This window comes from Salvelinus sp. IW2-2015, unplaced genomic scaffold (genome assembly GCF_002910315.2).
Source record: "Salvelinus sp. IW2-2015 unplaced genomic scaffold, ASM291031v2 Un_scaffold537, whole genome shotgun sequence".
In the NCBI taxonomy this organism is placed as follows: domain Eukaryota; kingdom Metazoa; phylum Chordata; class Actinopteri; order Salmoniformes; family Salmonidae; genus Salvelinus; species Salvelinus sp. IW2-2015.
The window spans coordinates 376,933-391,691 of NW_019942569.1; the positions used below are offsets into that span (position 1 = coordinate 376,933).

A 14,759-nucleotide genomic window follows, 5' to 3' on the forward strand; every position below is an offset into this window, starting at 1 on the left:
GTACATATTACCTCAACTAACCGGTGCTCCCTCACATTGACTCTGTACCGGTACCCCCCTGTATGTAGTCTCGCTATTGTTATTTTACTGCTGCTCTTTAATTACTTGTTACTTTTATTTCTTATTCTTTTCCGTATTTTTTTAAACTGCATTGTTGTTTAGGGGGTTGTAAGTAAGCATTTCACTGTAAGGTCTACACCTGTTGTATTCGGCGCATGTGACTAATAAAAATGTATATTGTAAGAGCAATATCTGACTGTTTTTTGGCTTGCGTTGTTTTAGTTTAAACTTTCTCTTGGGGTGTTTTCACTCTCGTTGGGTGGTATTTGATACATCTACATAACGATCAGATAAATGTAACACAGAAGCCCATTTGTCCATCAAAACAAAACACCTGACCACACTTATTATGTTATTCTCAGCTGGAGGATCGCAAGACGGAGAACGAGCTAGTGTGTAGCTCCTACCGCACTAAGATCCAGGAGCTGTGGGAGAGGCTGCAGGTGCCTCAGGAGGAGAGAGATGGCATGTCAGAACACATGGTCAAGTCCAGGAAGAAGAACATGGATGCTGTGAGTTTAACATACATTTAAGTTTGCAAACTTCTACATTTTTCCAGATATTCTGGTTGGAGGATTCTGGTTTTCCTGCTTATTCCCTCCTGATTTCAGGAATCTTCCAACCAGGATTTCTGGAAAACTAGGGAATTATGGGAAAGTTACTGGAATTTTGCAACCCTACATAATTCTTGTTTGGTAGGTCTGTAAAGTGGTGGAACCTCCAGCACTACGCTATACCTATCCGGACCCTTATTACAATGTTTTAACGTTTTGCATTTGCAAGGACTGCCTTTTTAGAATGCCTATGACAAACCCTAGGTCCAAGTTTATTTACCATGTGTAATGAATACGTTGGGAAATCTTACTCACCCAAGTGAATGTTCTGAATTGAACGAATCAGTAAGTTTTGTACCCCTCCCCCAGTTACAAGCTGAGTGCCATCGTCTGGAGCAGCTGAAGATCAAGAACATGAGGAATGAGATAGAAGACATCAGGGCTGAGGTGGCTCTGTTCTGGGAGAGGTGTTACTACAGCCTGGAGCAGAGACAAGCCTTCACGCCCTACTATGGTGGTCAGTTGTTGTTTGTAAATACAGTATCGTAGTACATGTTTTGATTGGAATGTACTACTGGGTTTCTCATGAACAGTTGGTCCCTGTTACGAATGTAATGTACCGGGTGGTGTTCATTTGGTACATCATAGAGAAACGTTTTGCAAATGAAAAATATGTTGTTTATTAGACAATAGTCCAGGTAGTCCCCACCTTGTTTGTCAGTTGTCTTCCATTTTGGTGACTAATGAACATGTGAACACAACCCTGGTTGTCCTCTACTGAGATTGATAGATAAATAACAGACCGGTACTTTTATTCTCTCAGATGACTACACTGAGGAGATGCTGAACCTACACCAGGAGGAGCTCCTGAGTCTGAAGAAGCACTACGAGAACCACAGGGAGCTGTTTGAAGGAGTAACCAGGTGGCAAGAAAGCTGGACTCTGTTCCTACAACTGGAGGTGAGGAATATGAATTCAAATCTTTAATCTCAGTTTGTTTTGTGTATATTGTGACATCACCTTCCATCACGCTGATCCCCATCCTTCACTTTTCCACTGACTCACGAGTTTCAGGTGTGTTTCTCAAGTGACTGTATTTGTCAAAACATGGTTGAATTCTCCACAGAAAAAGGCGACGGATCCTTCTAGATTTAACAACCGAGGTGGGAACCTTCTTAAAGAGGAGAAGCAGAGGGCTGACCTGCAGAAAAGCCTGCCAAAGGTGAGGCTAAGTTGTGTTTTTCAGATTGTAATGTTAATTGATTATTTCTCTACCCACAGGCTCTCTGACCTGAATAGCTGGCCTGTTTTTCTTTATGTAGCCTATATCTTTACGATTTATCTTGGTTCTATATTTCTGTGTTTTTATTATGACACCTCAGGATCCATTAAAGAGGGGCACATTAACTTGAAATATGTTCTCTCATGTATTCCAGTTGGAGAAGATCCTGAAGACCCAGATAGACCTATGGGAGGAGGAGCAGTACAGAGAGTTCCTGGTTAACGGACAGCGGTTCCTCCAGTACGTTGAGGAGCAGTGGGAACTACTGCGGCTGGAGAAGGAGAGAGAGAAGAATGAGAGAGTAAGATGAGACAAACGGCCCTGTTTCAATGCTTTTAGATGAGACAAACGGCCCTGTATCAATGCTTTTAGATGAGACAAACGGCCCTGTTTGGGCGCTTTTAATGTGCTTCCTTCCTCCCTTTTTGAGGCAATCACTGATCTCACTTGATTAGATAGACATTGTTGAGATTGAAATCAAAGTCTCCTCGACACAGCTTTCCCCAATCATGTCATAATAAGATCAGTGATTTATTCTAGGAAGAGTGGGGGGGGGGGGTGAAGGGTTGCGATTCAAACAGACAAATCTTAACTACGAAGGACGATTTCCAGTGTTTCCTAGTAAAGAGTGAATCTGGTTCCGATGAGAATACTGACTGTGATCTGTAAAATAAACAGCAACTGAAGAAGAACCAGCAGATCGAACAAGACATGCTATATGGTACTGCTCAACGAACCCCCTCCAAAAGACGCCTTGCAGAGACGCCTACGCCCGGCAAAGCAAGAAAGGTAAACCAGTTGATTCGACACCAATGGGGTTGTTTTTGTGATCAAATTAAAGCTAGTATGGGGGGGGGGGGGGGCTGTGGTATTATTTAAGATACTCTTTGAAGAGGTAGGGTTTCAGATGTTTCCGGAAGATTGCAAGGGACTCTGCTGTCCTAGCCTCAGGGGGAAGCTGGTTACACTTTTGGGGTGCCAAGACAGAGAAGCGCTTGGACTGGGCTGACTGGCCTCACCTAGGGGTGGGTGGGAGGGCGGGCAAAGAGACCAGAACAGATTGATCGGTTTGGGATGTAGGGTTTGAGAAGAGCCTGAAGGTAGTGAGGGGCAGTTCCTCCTCAACAACCATAATGTCTAGTCTGGGTTAAAAACCACAACCCGGAATGTCTAGTCTGGGTAAAAAAGGAGCAATGTGTGAATTGTCGTTTTCTCCTTTCCCCAGCTGAATGCCACTAGCAGTATCTCCAGTTCTACTCCTAACAGCACCTTACGCTCTGCCTTCGGAGGAACCATGTGCCAGTCGCCAGTCCTCAGACCACCTATGTCTGCCAGCAGGGTTAGTACACACACAGTCCCCAGTCCTGCCAGCAAGGTTAGTACACACACAGTCCCCGGTCCTGCCAGCAGGGCTAGTACACACACAGTCCCCAGTCCTGAGACCACCTACGACTGTCAGCATGGTTCGTACACACCACAGTCCCTGTCCTGCCACTTCACTGTCAAGCATGGTTAGTAACCCACATCCCCGAGTCCTAGACACTACGACTGTCAGCATGGTTCGTTACACACACCGAATCCCGGTCCTCAGACCACGACGACTGTCGCATGGTTAGTACACACACAGTCCCCGGTCTTGTCAGCTGGTTAGTACACACACCAGTCCCCAGTCCTCAGACCCTACGCTGTCAGCATGGTTCGTACACACACAGATCCTGTCCTCAGACCCCTATGACTGTCAGCTGGTTAGTACACACACAGTCCCCGGTCTCAGACCACTTACGACTGTCAGCAATGTTATTACACACACGTTCCCCGTCTTCAAGCCACCTACGACTGTCAGCATGGTTAGTACACACACAGTCCCGGTCCTTGCCAGCAGGGGTAGTCACAGTCCCCGGTCTTCAGACCCTATGGACTGTCAGCATGGTTCGTACACACACAGTCCCCGGTCTTCAGACCACCTACGACTGTCCGCATGGTTAGTACACACACAGTCCCCGGTCCTGCCAGCAGGTTAGTACACAGCCCCGGTCCTCAGACCACCTATGACTGTCAGCATGGATTCGTACACACACAGTCCCCGGTCTCAGACCACCTATGACTGTCAGCATGGTTCGTACACACACATCCCCTGTCTCTCAGACCACCTACGACTGTCAGCATGGTTAGTAACACACAGTCCCCGCGCTTCGACCACTACGACTGTCAGATGGTTAGTACACACACAGTCCCCGTCCTGCCAGCAGGTTAGTACACAGCTCCCCGGTCTCAGACCACCTACGACTGTCAGCATGGTTAGTACACACACAGTCCCCGGTCTTGTCAGCATGGTTAGTACACAGTCCCCGGTCCTCAGACCACCTATGACTGTCAGCATGGTAGGATCCCCTTATGATCATCACCGACAGTGTTTTTGTTTTTCCTTGTCATCTCATAAGGATCCAGTCTCAACAACAGCCGTGTTGAGTCAGTTGAAGAGGGAAACATGAGACTCATACATGCTTAAAACAAGTAACAGACACTATTATACCTGTCTGCTTACAGAGAACACTAACACCCCCCCCCCCCTCCCCAGATTCCTCTGAGGACCCCTGGTCGTGTTGGAAGAACCCCCCGCACAGTGGAACGCAACAAGGAGAACATGTCCCGCCTGAACGGCACGGTTCTGAGCGGTGTGTTAAGAACCCCTGCCTCACGCTGTAACATCACCGTTAACTCTGTGGCCAGCACCTATTCGGAATTTTCGGTAATTTCCCTAGGTCATCACCTACCTGCCAATCATAAACCCAGCAACACAATCCAGTCAGAGATGTATGTCTGTACAGTGAGAGAATTGCACCAGTCTTATACACTTAAAGGAAAGATTCGCCCATTTTCAATGTATCTCTGAGTTGATGTCCTATCGATTCCTTGGGTCATTTCATGTGTATCTGAGTTATTGGCGTTCAAGCAGGCAGAAATCCGTCCTGTATTAACGTACCACAGTGATAAAGTCTCTCTCTCTACACTGGAAGTTAATAGGAATACGACGTTTAGATCGTTAAAACGTCTATCATACATGTCAGATTTCAATACTGGCCGATGTCATAACTCGGGAAGATGTCTTCTATCCAATGAGACATTGATCATATTTTTTTTGCGATATTCTTTAATCGGGCTCCCGAGTGGCGTAGCTGTCTAATGTACTGCATCTCAGTACAAGAGGTGTCACTACAGTCCCTGGTTCGAATCCAGGCTGTCACACATCCGGCYGTGATTGGGAGTCGCATAGTGCGGTGCACAATTGGCCCAGCGTTGCCGGGGTAGGCCGTCATTGTAAATAAAAATGTGGTTCTTAACTGACTTACCTAGTTAAATAAAAAATACCTCAATGTGTAATTTTACAGAGGGTCTAGCACACTTTTCTTACTTGGTGCCGTTGCCAGAGAGATTATTGAATAAAGGAGCGTATAACGCCCAACCCAGCAGACTGTCGGCCAATCGTGTTCACGTTCACGTCATGCTGCGTCACGTGGTTTGCTAAATTAATCGTCAACGCAATCTCAATGTCAGTGGCTAGAAATGTGCCTATTTTTCTCGAAAGTACATAATGTCACGATTCCAAAGCTATATATTACATATGGCAAGTTAATTATCTCACATCTCGGAAAATATTTGTAACGTTGTACAAAGTATAAATGGCGTTGTGAATGTTAGATTCCACTCTGTGAGGCACGTCGATCTGCAGGTTGAACATGGTGAAATTGTAGACTCCTAAATTGATAGTGCTGTTTGTTTAGGTGATTTTACAGCTAACTAGCTACGTTACATGCTGATATTGTCTTTGGTATTAATGTGTGTAGCTACATTTGCTAGCTAGCCAGCCAGCCCATAGAGCATTGCATTGTAGATTTTGTTGTCGACTTTAGCTGCAACAGATTTCCACCAACCTTATTATAACGGCAAAATTAAACACTTGTTCACAAAAAATGTTATTAGTGGCTCAGCAGTCTAAGGCACTGCATCTCACTGCTAGAGGTGTAACTACAGACCCTGGTTCGATCCGGGGCTGTATCACAACCGGCCGTGATCGGGAGTCTCATAGGATGGCGCACAATTGTCCCAGCGTCGTCCGGGTTAGGGGAGGGTTTGGCCGGGGTAGGACTTCATTGTAGTTAAGAATTTGTTCTTAACTGACTTGCCTAGATAAATAAACATTTGCCACTAAATTAGAGGAATATGTGGTTTTAGGWGAATTTTTCCTTTAAGTGAAAGTAAGCTGTCATGAATAGATAACATAGACCGTCTAACTCTACATTCTATTTTAGAAGGATTTTGTCAACATTGAATCCACTGCCATTACCAGGTCTGTATGAATGGACATTTTTATTTAACACCGTAACAATCAGTGAGGCTCACCATGCTAAGTTGCTAACCAAGGTTGCATGCTGAAGTTATGCCTACTTTTCAGCTTTGACTAACGGAGTGCAACCGAGAGCCTGGTTCGGTCCGGTTGGCCTAACCATCTTGTGAGGAACAATATTCACATTTTTATTGAAGATCAAACGTACACTGTTGAACTGGGCTGTGTTGCTGGGTTTTCATGTTGACTTTTATCACAAGGTTTTTGGTTAAACTATTGTTATTCTGTGTCTTCTATCCTTCTTCACATTTTATAATAACCTTCTGTTTTTTTTGCACACTGCATGGGAAGTTAAGGGGATGTTCCACTCAAAACAAATCTATATTTTTCCGCTTACCTTCAAGACAGATTTTCCTTCCTGTGTTTTGTCTTCATGCAACGTACAGGACCAGTATGTACCGCATGTATGTTTTTGTATTAGTATCTTTATTCTCCTCCACAGCGAGATCTCTCAAAAGCTTCCAAATCTAACGTCAAGACAGGACATCTGAACTCGACTGGCACTCGTCTCTGAGCTGAAGGATCAGACGGAACCACACCTGTCCTTGAATCATCGGAGTTTTGCGGTTTCTGTCCGGGTCCATTTATTTCTGCATGTCCAGATGAAGGAAATCTATTAACACCTACTGAATGTAACTGCAATGATATCAGAACAGAAACTTGCACTTCTCTCTGAGTCTCTCAGCTCAAATGTTCTTCTAGCTCTGCTGAGGTTTCACTTGTTGTCATCTCTGAGGGCTCTGAACTACTGCCGTGATCCTCCATCTTTGAACTACTGCCGTGATCCTCCATCTTTGAACTACTGCCGTAATCCTGAATCCTCCATCTCTCTGAGGGCTCTGAACTACTGCCGTGATCCTGACTCCTCCATCTCTCTGAGGGCTCTGAACTACTGCCGTGATCCTGAATCCTCCATCTCTCTGAGGGCTCTGAACTACTGCCGTGATCCTGACTCCTCCATCTCTCTGAGGGCTCTGAACTGGACTTTCTGGCCTCAGGTCTTCCAGTTTTATCACTGTTTATTGTCTGTGTCCCATTTCTACATGTCTAGATGGAGATGTCAACACCTACTGAATGTACTGAACTCTAAAATACTCTACTCATTTGTCAGAAGATTTGAATTATATTCTTCTCGATTTTTAAGCTTCTCTGATCTAAATGAAATGTTGGGAGGACTTGCTTGACCTATGGAAAAACAGTTTTCATTAAACTTTCAACATCCTCTCTATAACACTCAAATGATAAAAAATTATCCATGTTGGTACTTCATATTCTTATGGGGGCTTGTAGCAAATTATGATCATTCTGCCATATAAACATTGGCTTTACACTACATTTAAACAATGATATTTTCAGTCACCTTTTCCATTTTTGGGGGGGAGGGTACCAAAGCAAAGGCATACTCCTTGACTGTTGGTGATTTGCAAACCGTAATTAAATGTTTCTGTTGTATTATTGTGAMTGCAAGTGATAAAGTCATGGCAATGGGGTGAAAATAAATGTTTACTCGCAAATCAATAATCCATCACATATCTTTTAAATAATGAATCTATATTCTGATGGAGTTAAACCCCCTGGYTGTGTTCATAAACGGACTGCCACACACTTGTGTTTCAAAATGTTCTGCTACGGTGTGCCCTACTGAACATGACCCATTAAAAGGTTACTATATTGCTGCACATTCATCTCCAACTTCTCAGCGGTATAATGGGCTCTATTTAATCTGTATCACTGAAGCATTATTTTCCTATTAAGCCTGTAGCGATCTCCGCTCACGTGGGAACATTGCCCTCAAATTTAGAATTTCTGCGATTACGGAATGAATAGAGCCCTCCGTTGTGTCATGAGGCCCTCCCTGTGCTTCTCGTGGACAAGTAGAACCTCTTGTAACATTATCTCTGGTATAACAGCCATTAGTTGTGCTGTGTCATGAGATCCTCCTGTGCTTCTCGTGGACCAGTAGAACCTCTTGTAACATTATCTCTGGTATAACAGCCATTAGTTGTGCTGTGTCATGAGATCCTCCAGGGCCCTCTCCCTGTGCTTCTCATGGACCAGTAGAACCTCTTGTAACATTATCTCTGGTATAACAGCCATTAGTTGTGCTGTGTCATGAGATCCTCCAGGGCCCTCTCCCTGTGGTTCTCGTGGACCAGTAGAACCTCTTTGATGGCACTCTGCTGGAAGCCCATCTCATTGAACTGAGCCAGGAGCTGCAGGAATTCACCAGCCTGGAATAAGAATTCATTATGGAGTGGTATTAAACAATGTAAAAAAAAAAAAAATGTAATTAACGTTTGCAAGATTTTGCATTTATGGGCTGATTTCCCCTACCTAGTCTAGGAATAAAGATCCTCAATGGAGAAATGATTATTTAACCTTTAACTAGTCAAGTCAGTTAAGAACAAATTCTTATTCACAATGACGGCCTACCAAAAGGCAAAAGGCCCCCTTCGGGGACGGGGGCTTGGATTAAAAATATAGAACAAAACACACATCACAGCAAGGCAGCCACACATGACAACTTGGTACAAACATTATTGGGCACAGACAACAGCACAAAGGGCAAGAAGGTAGAGACAACAATACATCACGTGAAGCAGCGACAATTGTCAGTAAGAGTATCCATGATTGAGATAAAACTATCCAATTTGAGTGTTTGTTGCAGCTCGTTCCAGTCGCTAGCTGCAGCGAACTGAGAGGAGCGACCCAGAGATGTGTGTGCTTTGGAGACCTTTGACAGAATGTGACTGGCAGAACAGGTGTTGTATGTGGAGGATGAGGTCTGCAGTAGATATCTCAAATAGGGGGGAGTGAGGCCTAAGGTTTTTATAAATAAGCATTAACCAGTGGGTCTTGCGACGGGTATACAGAGATGACCAGTTTACAGAGGAGTATAGGGTGCAGTGATGTGTCCTATAAGGAGCATTGGTGGCAAATCTGATGGCCGAATTGTAAAGAACATCTAGCCGCTCGAGAGCACCCTTACCTGCCGATCTATAAATTATTTATCCGTAATCTAGCATGGGTAGGATGGTCATCTGAATCAGGGTTAGTTTGGCAGCTGGGGTGAAAGAGGAGAGATTACGATAGAGCAGGTATTCTCAAACTGGGGTACGCCAAATAAAAATGTGATTCACATTTATTTTTAAGTGTAAAATAATATTTGATTTTTTTACATTTTCGAACAGTCCATACAGTCGGGCTTATACGTTTGGGTGAGGTTTTTTTCTCGCCTGAGTAGCCTCGTTTCACTGCCAAAAATTAAATTAAACCAACTAGAGTTGTCAAATACAGGTAGCCTAGTCAAATAATTAACATCCAATCACATTAACCGTCACTCTCTCGCGGGAATTTCACTAACGGTCCGTATGGAGCCAAACGTAGCTGCTGCTCATTTCATTTACTCGAAAATTGATAAATGTTTAAAAAAAAGTAAGGCCCGCGTCCATAGAGACACATAACCGCTCTACTGGTAGTACTGCTACTAGTACTACACCTGCACCTGTCAACGACAAGTTGTTCTGCTTCCACGAGCATATCCAATGCTAGCATCAGTAATTCTACATTTGTTGTTAGCCCAGCTAGCATGGACACTGACAGTTGTGAATCTGATGCAGCCGAAGAGTTATACTGCCCCCTTACCCGAGAAAGCACCGAACCACAGACAGGGACATTGGACCATCGAAGAGGCGCAAATATGATGAGAACTACATTTATTTGGGGTTCACTTATATTGGGAGCCTTTCCTCAGCCACAGTGTGATATATGTGCAAAAGTACTGTCTCACAACTCAATGAAACCTTCACTCTTGCGCAGACATTCAGAAACAAAACATGGCAATTTGAAAAATAATCCACAGGAGTTTTTTGAGCGAGAATTAAGACGACTTTCGAGTAGTAAGACATGTATAAAAGCAACAGATACCATTAATAAAAAGGGGCTAGAAGCATCTTATATGGTGAGCTACCGAGTGGCTAGGACAGGCAAGCCCCGTACTATTGTGGAGAACTTAATTCTTCCTGCTACCGCGGATTTGGCTGGGACAGTGCTTGGGGAAAAGGTCCAAAAAACTATAAAGACAATGCCTTCATCAAACAACACTGTTTCACGACACATCAGTGACATGGCAGGAGATGTTGTAGAGCATTTAACRCAAAATCCAGGGAGGGGCCAACTGAGTATAAGACTGTATCATCTGCATATAAATGGATGAGAGAGCTTCTTACTGCCTGTGCTATGTTGTTGATGTAAATTGAGAAGAGCGTGGGGCCTAGGATYGAGCCTTGRGGTACTCCCTTGGTGACAGGCAGTGGCTGAGACAGCAGATTTTCAAACTTTATACACTGCACTCTTTGAGAGAGGTAGTTAGCAAACCATGCCAAAGACCCCTCAGAGACACCAATACTCCTTAACCGGCCCACAAGAATGGAATGGTCTACCGTATAAAAAGCTTTGGCCAAATCAATAAAAATATCAGCACAACATCAATTAGAATCAAGGGCTTTAATCGATTTAATCGGATCAAGCGATAGCAGACACCTGCATGATGGATGTTGTGATGTAGGACGTGGAACTATCAAATCGGTGAACAGCTGCTATTGTGTCATTGTCACGAAGCCACACCCGCCCCAGTGTTGGCTATATAAATATTCTCAAATTGAAAAATCATGCATCCTAATCGAGGCGTAGATCACATTTCACATTCCAGTGTTCAAACGTGTAAACAAGGCTGCATGGGATTTCTGTTAATGCAACTCATGGCAGCCAATGTCTGCTTTTGGTATGGATTTGACAACTCCTAACGTATTTCCACCTCCGATACCGCCAAAACATTCGCGATGCTTTTTTACTCTCAATAACTATTTAATCAAACTCTGTATTTAACAAGTTTACCAAGTTCTTAGTTTTGTCCTCACACGCCTTTTTTTATTTTTTATTATTAAACTGTTTCACCCCGGACACATTATCATTATCTAGACATAGATTTGCAGGACCCTGTGGCTTTGGACCCTTTGACAGAATGTGACTGGCAGAACAGGTGTTGTATGTGGAGGATGAGGTCTGCAGTAGATATCTCAAATATGGGGGGAGTGAGGCCTAAGGTTTTATAAATAAGCATTAACCAGTGGGTCTTGCGACAGGTATACAGAAGATGACCAGTTTACAGAGTTGTATAGGGTGCAGTGATGTGTCCTATAAGGAGCATTGGTGGCAAATCTGATGGCGAATTGTAAAGAACATCTAGCCGCTCTGAGAGCACCCTTCCTGCCGATCTATCAAATTATTGTATCCGAATCTAGCATTGGGTAGGATGGTCATCTGAATCAGGGTTAGTTTGGCAGCTGGGGTGAAAGAGGAGAGATTACGATAGAGCAGGTATTCTCAAACTGGGGTACGCCAAATAAAAATGTGATTTCACATTATTTTTAAGTGTAAAATAATATTTATTTTATTTTTTACATTTTCAAACAGTCGGGCTTATACGTTTGGGTGAGGTTTTTTTCCTCGCCTGAGTAGCCTCTTTCACCGCCAAAAATTATATTAAACCAACTAGAGTGTGTCAAATACAGGTAGCCTAGTCAAATAATAACATCCAATCACATTAACGTCACTCTCTCGCGGGAATTTCACTAACGGTCGTATGGACCAAACGTAGCTGCTGCTCATTTCATTTACTCGAAAAATTGATAAATGTTAAAAAAATAAAGGCCCGCGTCCATAGAGACACATAACGCTCTACTGGTAGTACTGCTACTAGTACTACACCTGCACCTGTCAACGACAATTGTTCTGCTCCACGAGCATATCCATGCTAGCATCAGTAATTCTACATTGTTGTAGCCCAGCTAGCATGGACACTGACAGTTGTGAATCTGATGCAGCCGAAGAGTATACTGCCCCTTACCCGGGAAAGCCCGAAAACAGACAGGGACATTGGACCATCGAAGAGCGCAAATATGATGAGAACTACATTTATTGGGGTTCACTATATTGGGAGGCCTTTCCTCAGCCACAGTGTGTTATATGTGCAAAGGTACGTCTCACAACTCAATGAAACCCTCACTCTTGCGCAGACATTTAGAAACAAAACATGGCAATTTGAAAAATAATCCACAGGAGTTTTTTGAGGAGAATTAAGACGACTTTCGAGTAGTAAGACATGTATAAAAGCAACAGATACCATTATATAAAAGGGGCTAGAAGCATCTTATATGGTGAGCTACCGAGTGGCTAGGACAGGCAAGCCCCGATACTATTGGTGGGAGAACTTAATTACCTTCCTGCTACCGCGGATATGGCTGGGACAGTGCTTGGGGGAAAAGGCCCAAAAACTATACAGACAATGCCTTCATCAAACAACACGTTCACGACACTCAGTGACATGGCAGGAGATGTTGTAGAGCATTTAACAGCAAAATCCAGGAGAGGGCAACTGAGTATAAGACTGTATCATCTGCATATAAATGGATGAGAGAGCTTCTTACTGCCTGTGCTATGTTGTTGATGTAAATTGAGAAGAGCGTGGGGCCTAGGATCGAGCCTTGGGTACTCCTTGGTGACAGGCAGTGGCTGAGACAGCAGATTTTCAAACTTTATACACTGCACTCTTTGAGAGAGGTAGTTAGCAAACATGCCAAAGACTCCTCCAGAGACACCAATACTCCTTAACCGGCCCACAAGAATGGAATGTCTACCGTATAAAAAGCTTTGGCCAAATCAATAAAAATATCAGCACACAAATCAATTAGAATCAAGGGCAATGGTGACATGATTGAGGACCTTTAAGGTTGCAGTGCACACATCCATAACCTGAGCGGAAACCCAGACTGTCATACCAGAAAGAATACTATAGACATCAAGAAGCCAGTCAGTTGATTATTGACAGTTTTTCCAAAACTTTTGATAAACAGGGCAAAATAGATATAGGCCTATAACAGAATTAGGATCAGCTTGATCTCCCCTTTAAGTAAAGGACGAATCGTGGCTGCTTCCAAGCAATGGAACCTCCCAGAGAGGAGAGACAGGTTAAAAGGTCGGAGATAGGCTTGGCGACGATAGGGGCTGCAACCTAAAGAAGATGTTTTTTGGGGTCAAGTTTGAGGAGCTCTTAGCCCCTCGGTCTCACGGTCGAACCAAGGGCTGAACTTGTTTTAATTCAAATTTCTTTATGGGGGCTTTTTGGTAACAATACCACTGAAACACATTAAAAAATAAGGTCCAAGCGTCTTGGACAGAGGGGATCAAGTTGATTCTATACCATTTATACAGAGGCCAGTTCAGAAGGAAAGGCTTGCTCATTAAAGTTTTTTAGCAAGTGTCTGACAAATCAGAACAGGTCTTTTCACTGAGCAGCCGTTAGAACACAGGGTAAAACAGTGATCACTAAGGTCAATTACAGAAAACACCAGACTGATACCTATCAGGATTATTGTGAGGATAACACGAGGAGAAGTAGCCTTTCTATTGAAAGTGCTTTTTTGTCCAAAGAACAGGCTTAGGCTTCTAGATTCAATCGGATCAAGCGATAGCAACACCTGCATGATGGATGTTGTGATGTAGGACGTGGAACTATCAAATCGGGAACAGCTGCTATTGTGTCATTGTCACGAAGCCACACCCGCCCCAGTGTTGGCTATATAAATATTCTCAAATTGAAAAATCATGCATCCTAATCGAGGCGTAGTCACATTCACATTCCAGTGTTCAAACGTGTAAACAAGGCTGCATGGGATTTCTGTTAATGCAACTCATGGCAGCCAATGTCTGCTTTTGTGTATGGATTGACAACTCCTAACGTATTTCCACCTCCGATACCGCCAAAACATTCGCGATGCTTTTTTACTCTCAATAACTATTTAATCAAACTCTGTATTTTAACAAGTTTACCAAGTTCTTAGTTTTGTCCTCACACGCTCTTTTTTATTTTTATTATTAAACTGTTTCACCCCGGACACATTATCATTATCTAGACATAGATTTGCAGGACCCCGTGTGGTTTCCTGGACTTTTCGCTGGTGAAAATGTATTGGTCAGGGTTTGCGTGTTTGGGCTATTTCTAAGTTGCACCGGGCCGCCATGTAATTCTCTTTTAAAATATATATAATTCACTGTCACCTGCTGCTGACTGTCAGGCAGTGAGGCATTGTGTGCTGAGTGAGTGTTGGGGGAGGGGGGGGGTGTTGAGAGAAACTACAGTTATTGGCGAGTCGCGAGAGGAGAGAGAGGAGCACGTGCACAACTTTTAACCAGTTGTATGTAGGCTATTTAGATTGTCATTATGGAGACACCTATTTCCAGCCCTTTTTCCATTAAACATATTAATTCGCCTAGAATTGACGCACATCAAGAAATAATGGAGACAGGACACTGGAAAAGACTTTGGCGCCATTACATAAATAACCTCGGAGGTGGATTAAACTGCATTCTAATGTTGACTTTGCTTAAAGAAAACGGT

General features: G+C 43.6%; 2 protein-coding genes across 7 annotated transcripts in view; one reads left to right on the top strand and one right to left on the bottom strand.

The window, feature by feature from the left end:
* LOC112068478 (protein regulator of cytokinesis 1) overlaps positions 1-7,773 on the top strand; it is a 14,789-nt gene extending 7,016 nt beyond the window's left edge. The window contains exons 6-16 of one of the 6 annotated variants that reach the window (XR_002893574.2): positions 423-572; positions 984-1,131; positions 1,438-1,574; positions 1,741-1,836; positions 2,051-2,197; positions 2,575-2,685; positions 3,122-3,235; positions 4,475-4,571; positions 6,207-6,244; positions 6,350-6,407; positions 6,744-6,939. Coding sequence is in view for 5 of the 6 variants with exons in the window: in XM_024135644.2 (XP_023991412.1) it covers positions 423-572; positions 984-1,131; positions 1,438-1,574; positions 1,741-1,836; positions 2,051-2,197; positions 2,575-2,685; positions 3,122-3,235; positions 4,475-4,645; positions 6,207-6,244; positions 6,744-6,792 (1,161 nt within the window). In the remaining variant the exon portion in view is untranslated. Of the gene's footprint in view, positions 1-422; positions 573-983; positions 1,132-1,437; positions 1,575-1,740; positions 1,837-2,050; positions 2,198-2,574; positions 2,686-3,121; positions 3,236-4,474; positions 4,646-6,206; positions 6,245-6,349; positions 6,408-6,743 lie in introns of all 6 variants that reach the window. The other 5 variants (XM_024135646.2, XM_024135644.2, XM_024135648.2 and 2 more) reach the window with 5 other exon arrangements.
* An 18-nt stretch (positions 7,774-7,791) lies between these two features.
* Positions 7,792-14,759, bottom strand: part of ubap1lb (ubiquitin associated protein 1-like b) — a 22,456-nt gene continuing 15,488 nt past the window's right edge. Inside the window, exon 7 of the mRNA XM_070438165.1 lies at positions 7,792-8,532. Coding sequence (XP_070294266.1) covers positions 8,398-8,532 — 135 coding nt within the window. The 3' untranslated portion in view covers positions 7,792-8,397. The remainder of the gene's footprint in view (positions 8,533-14,759) is intronic.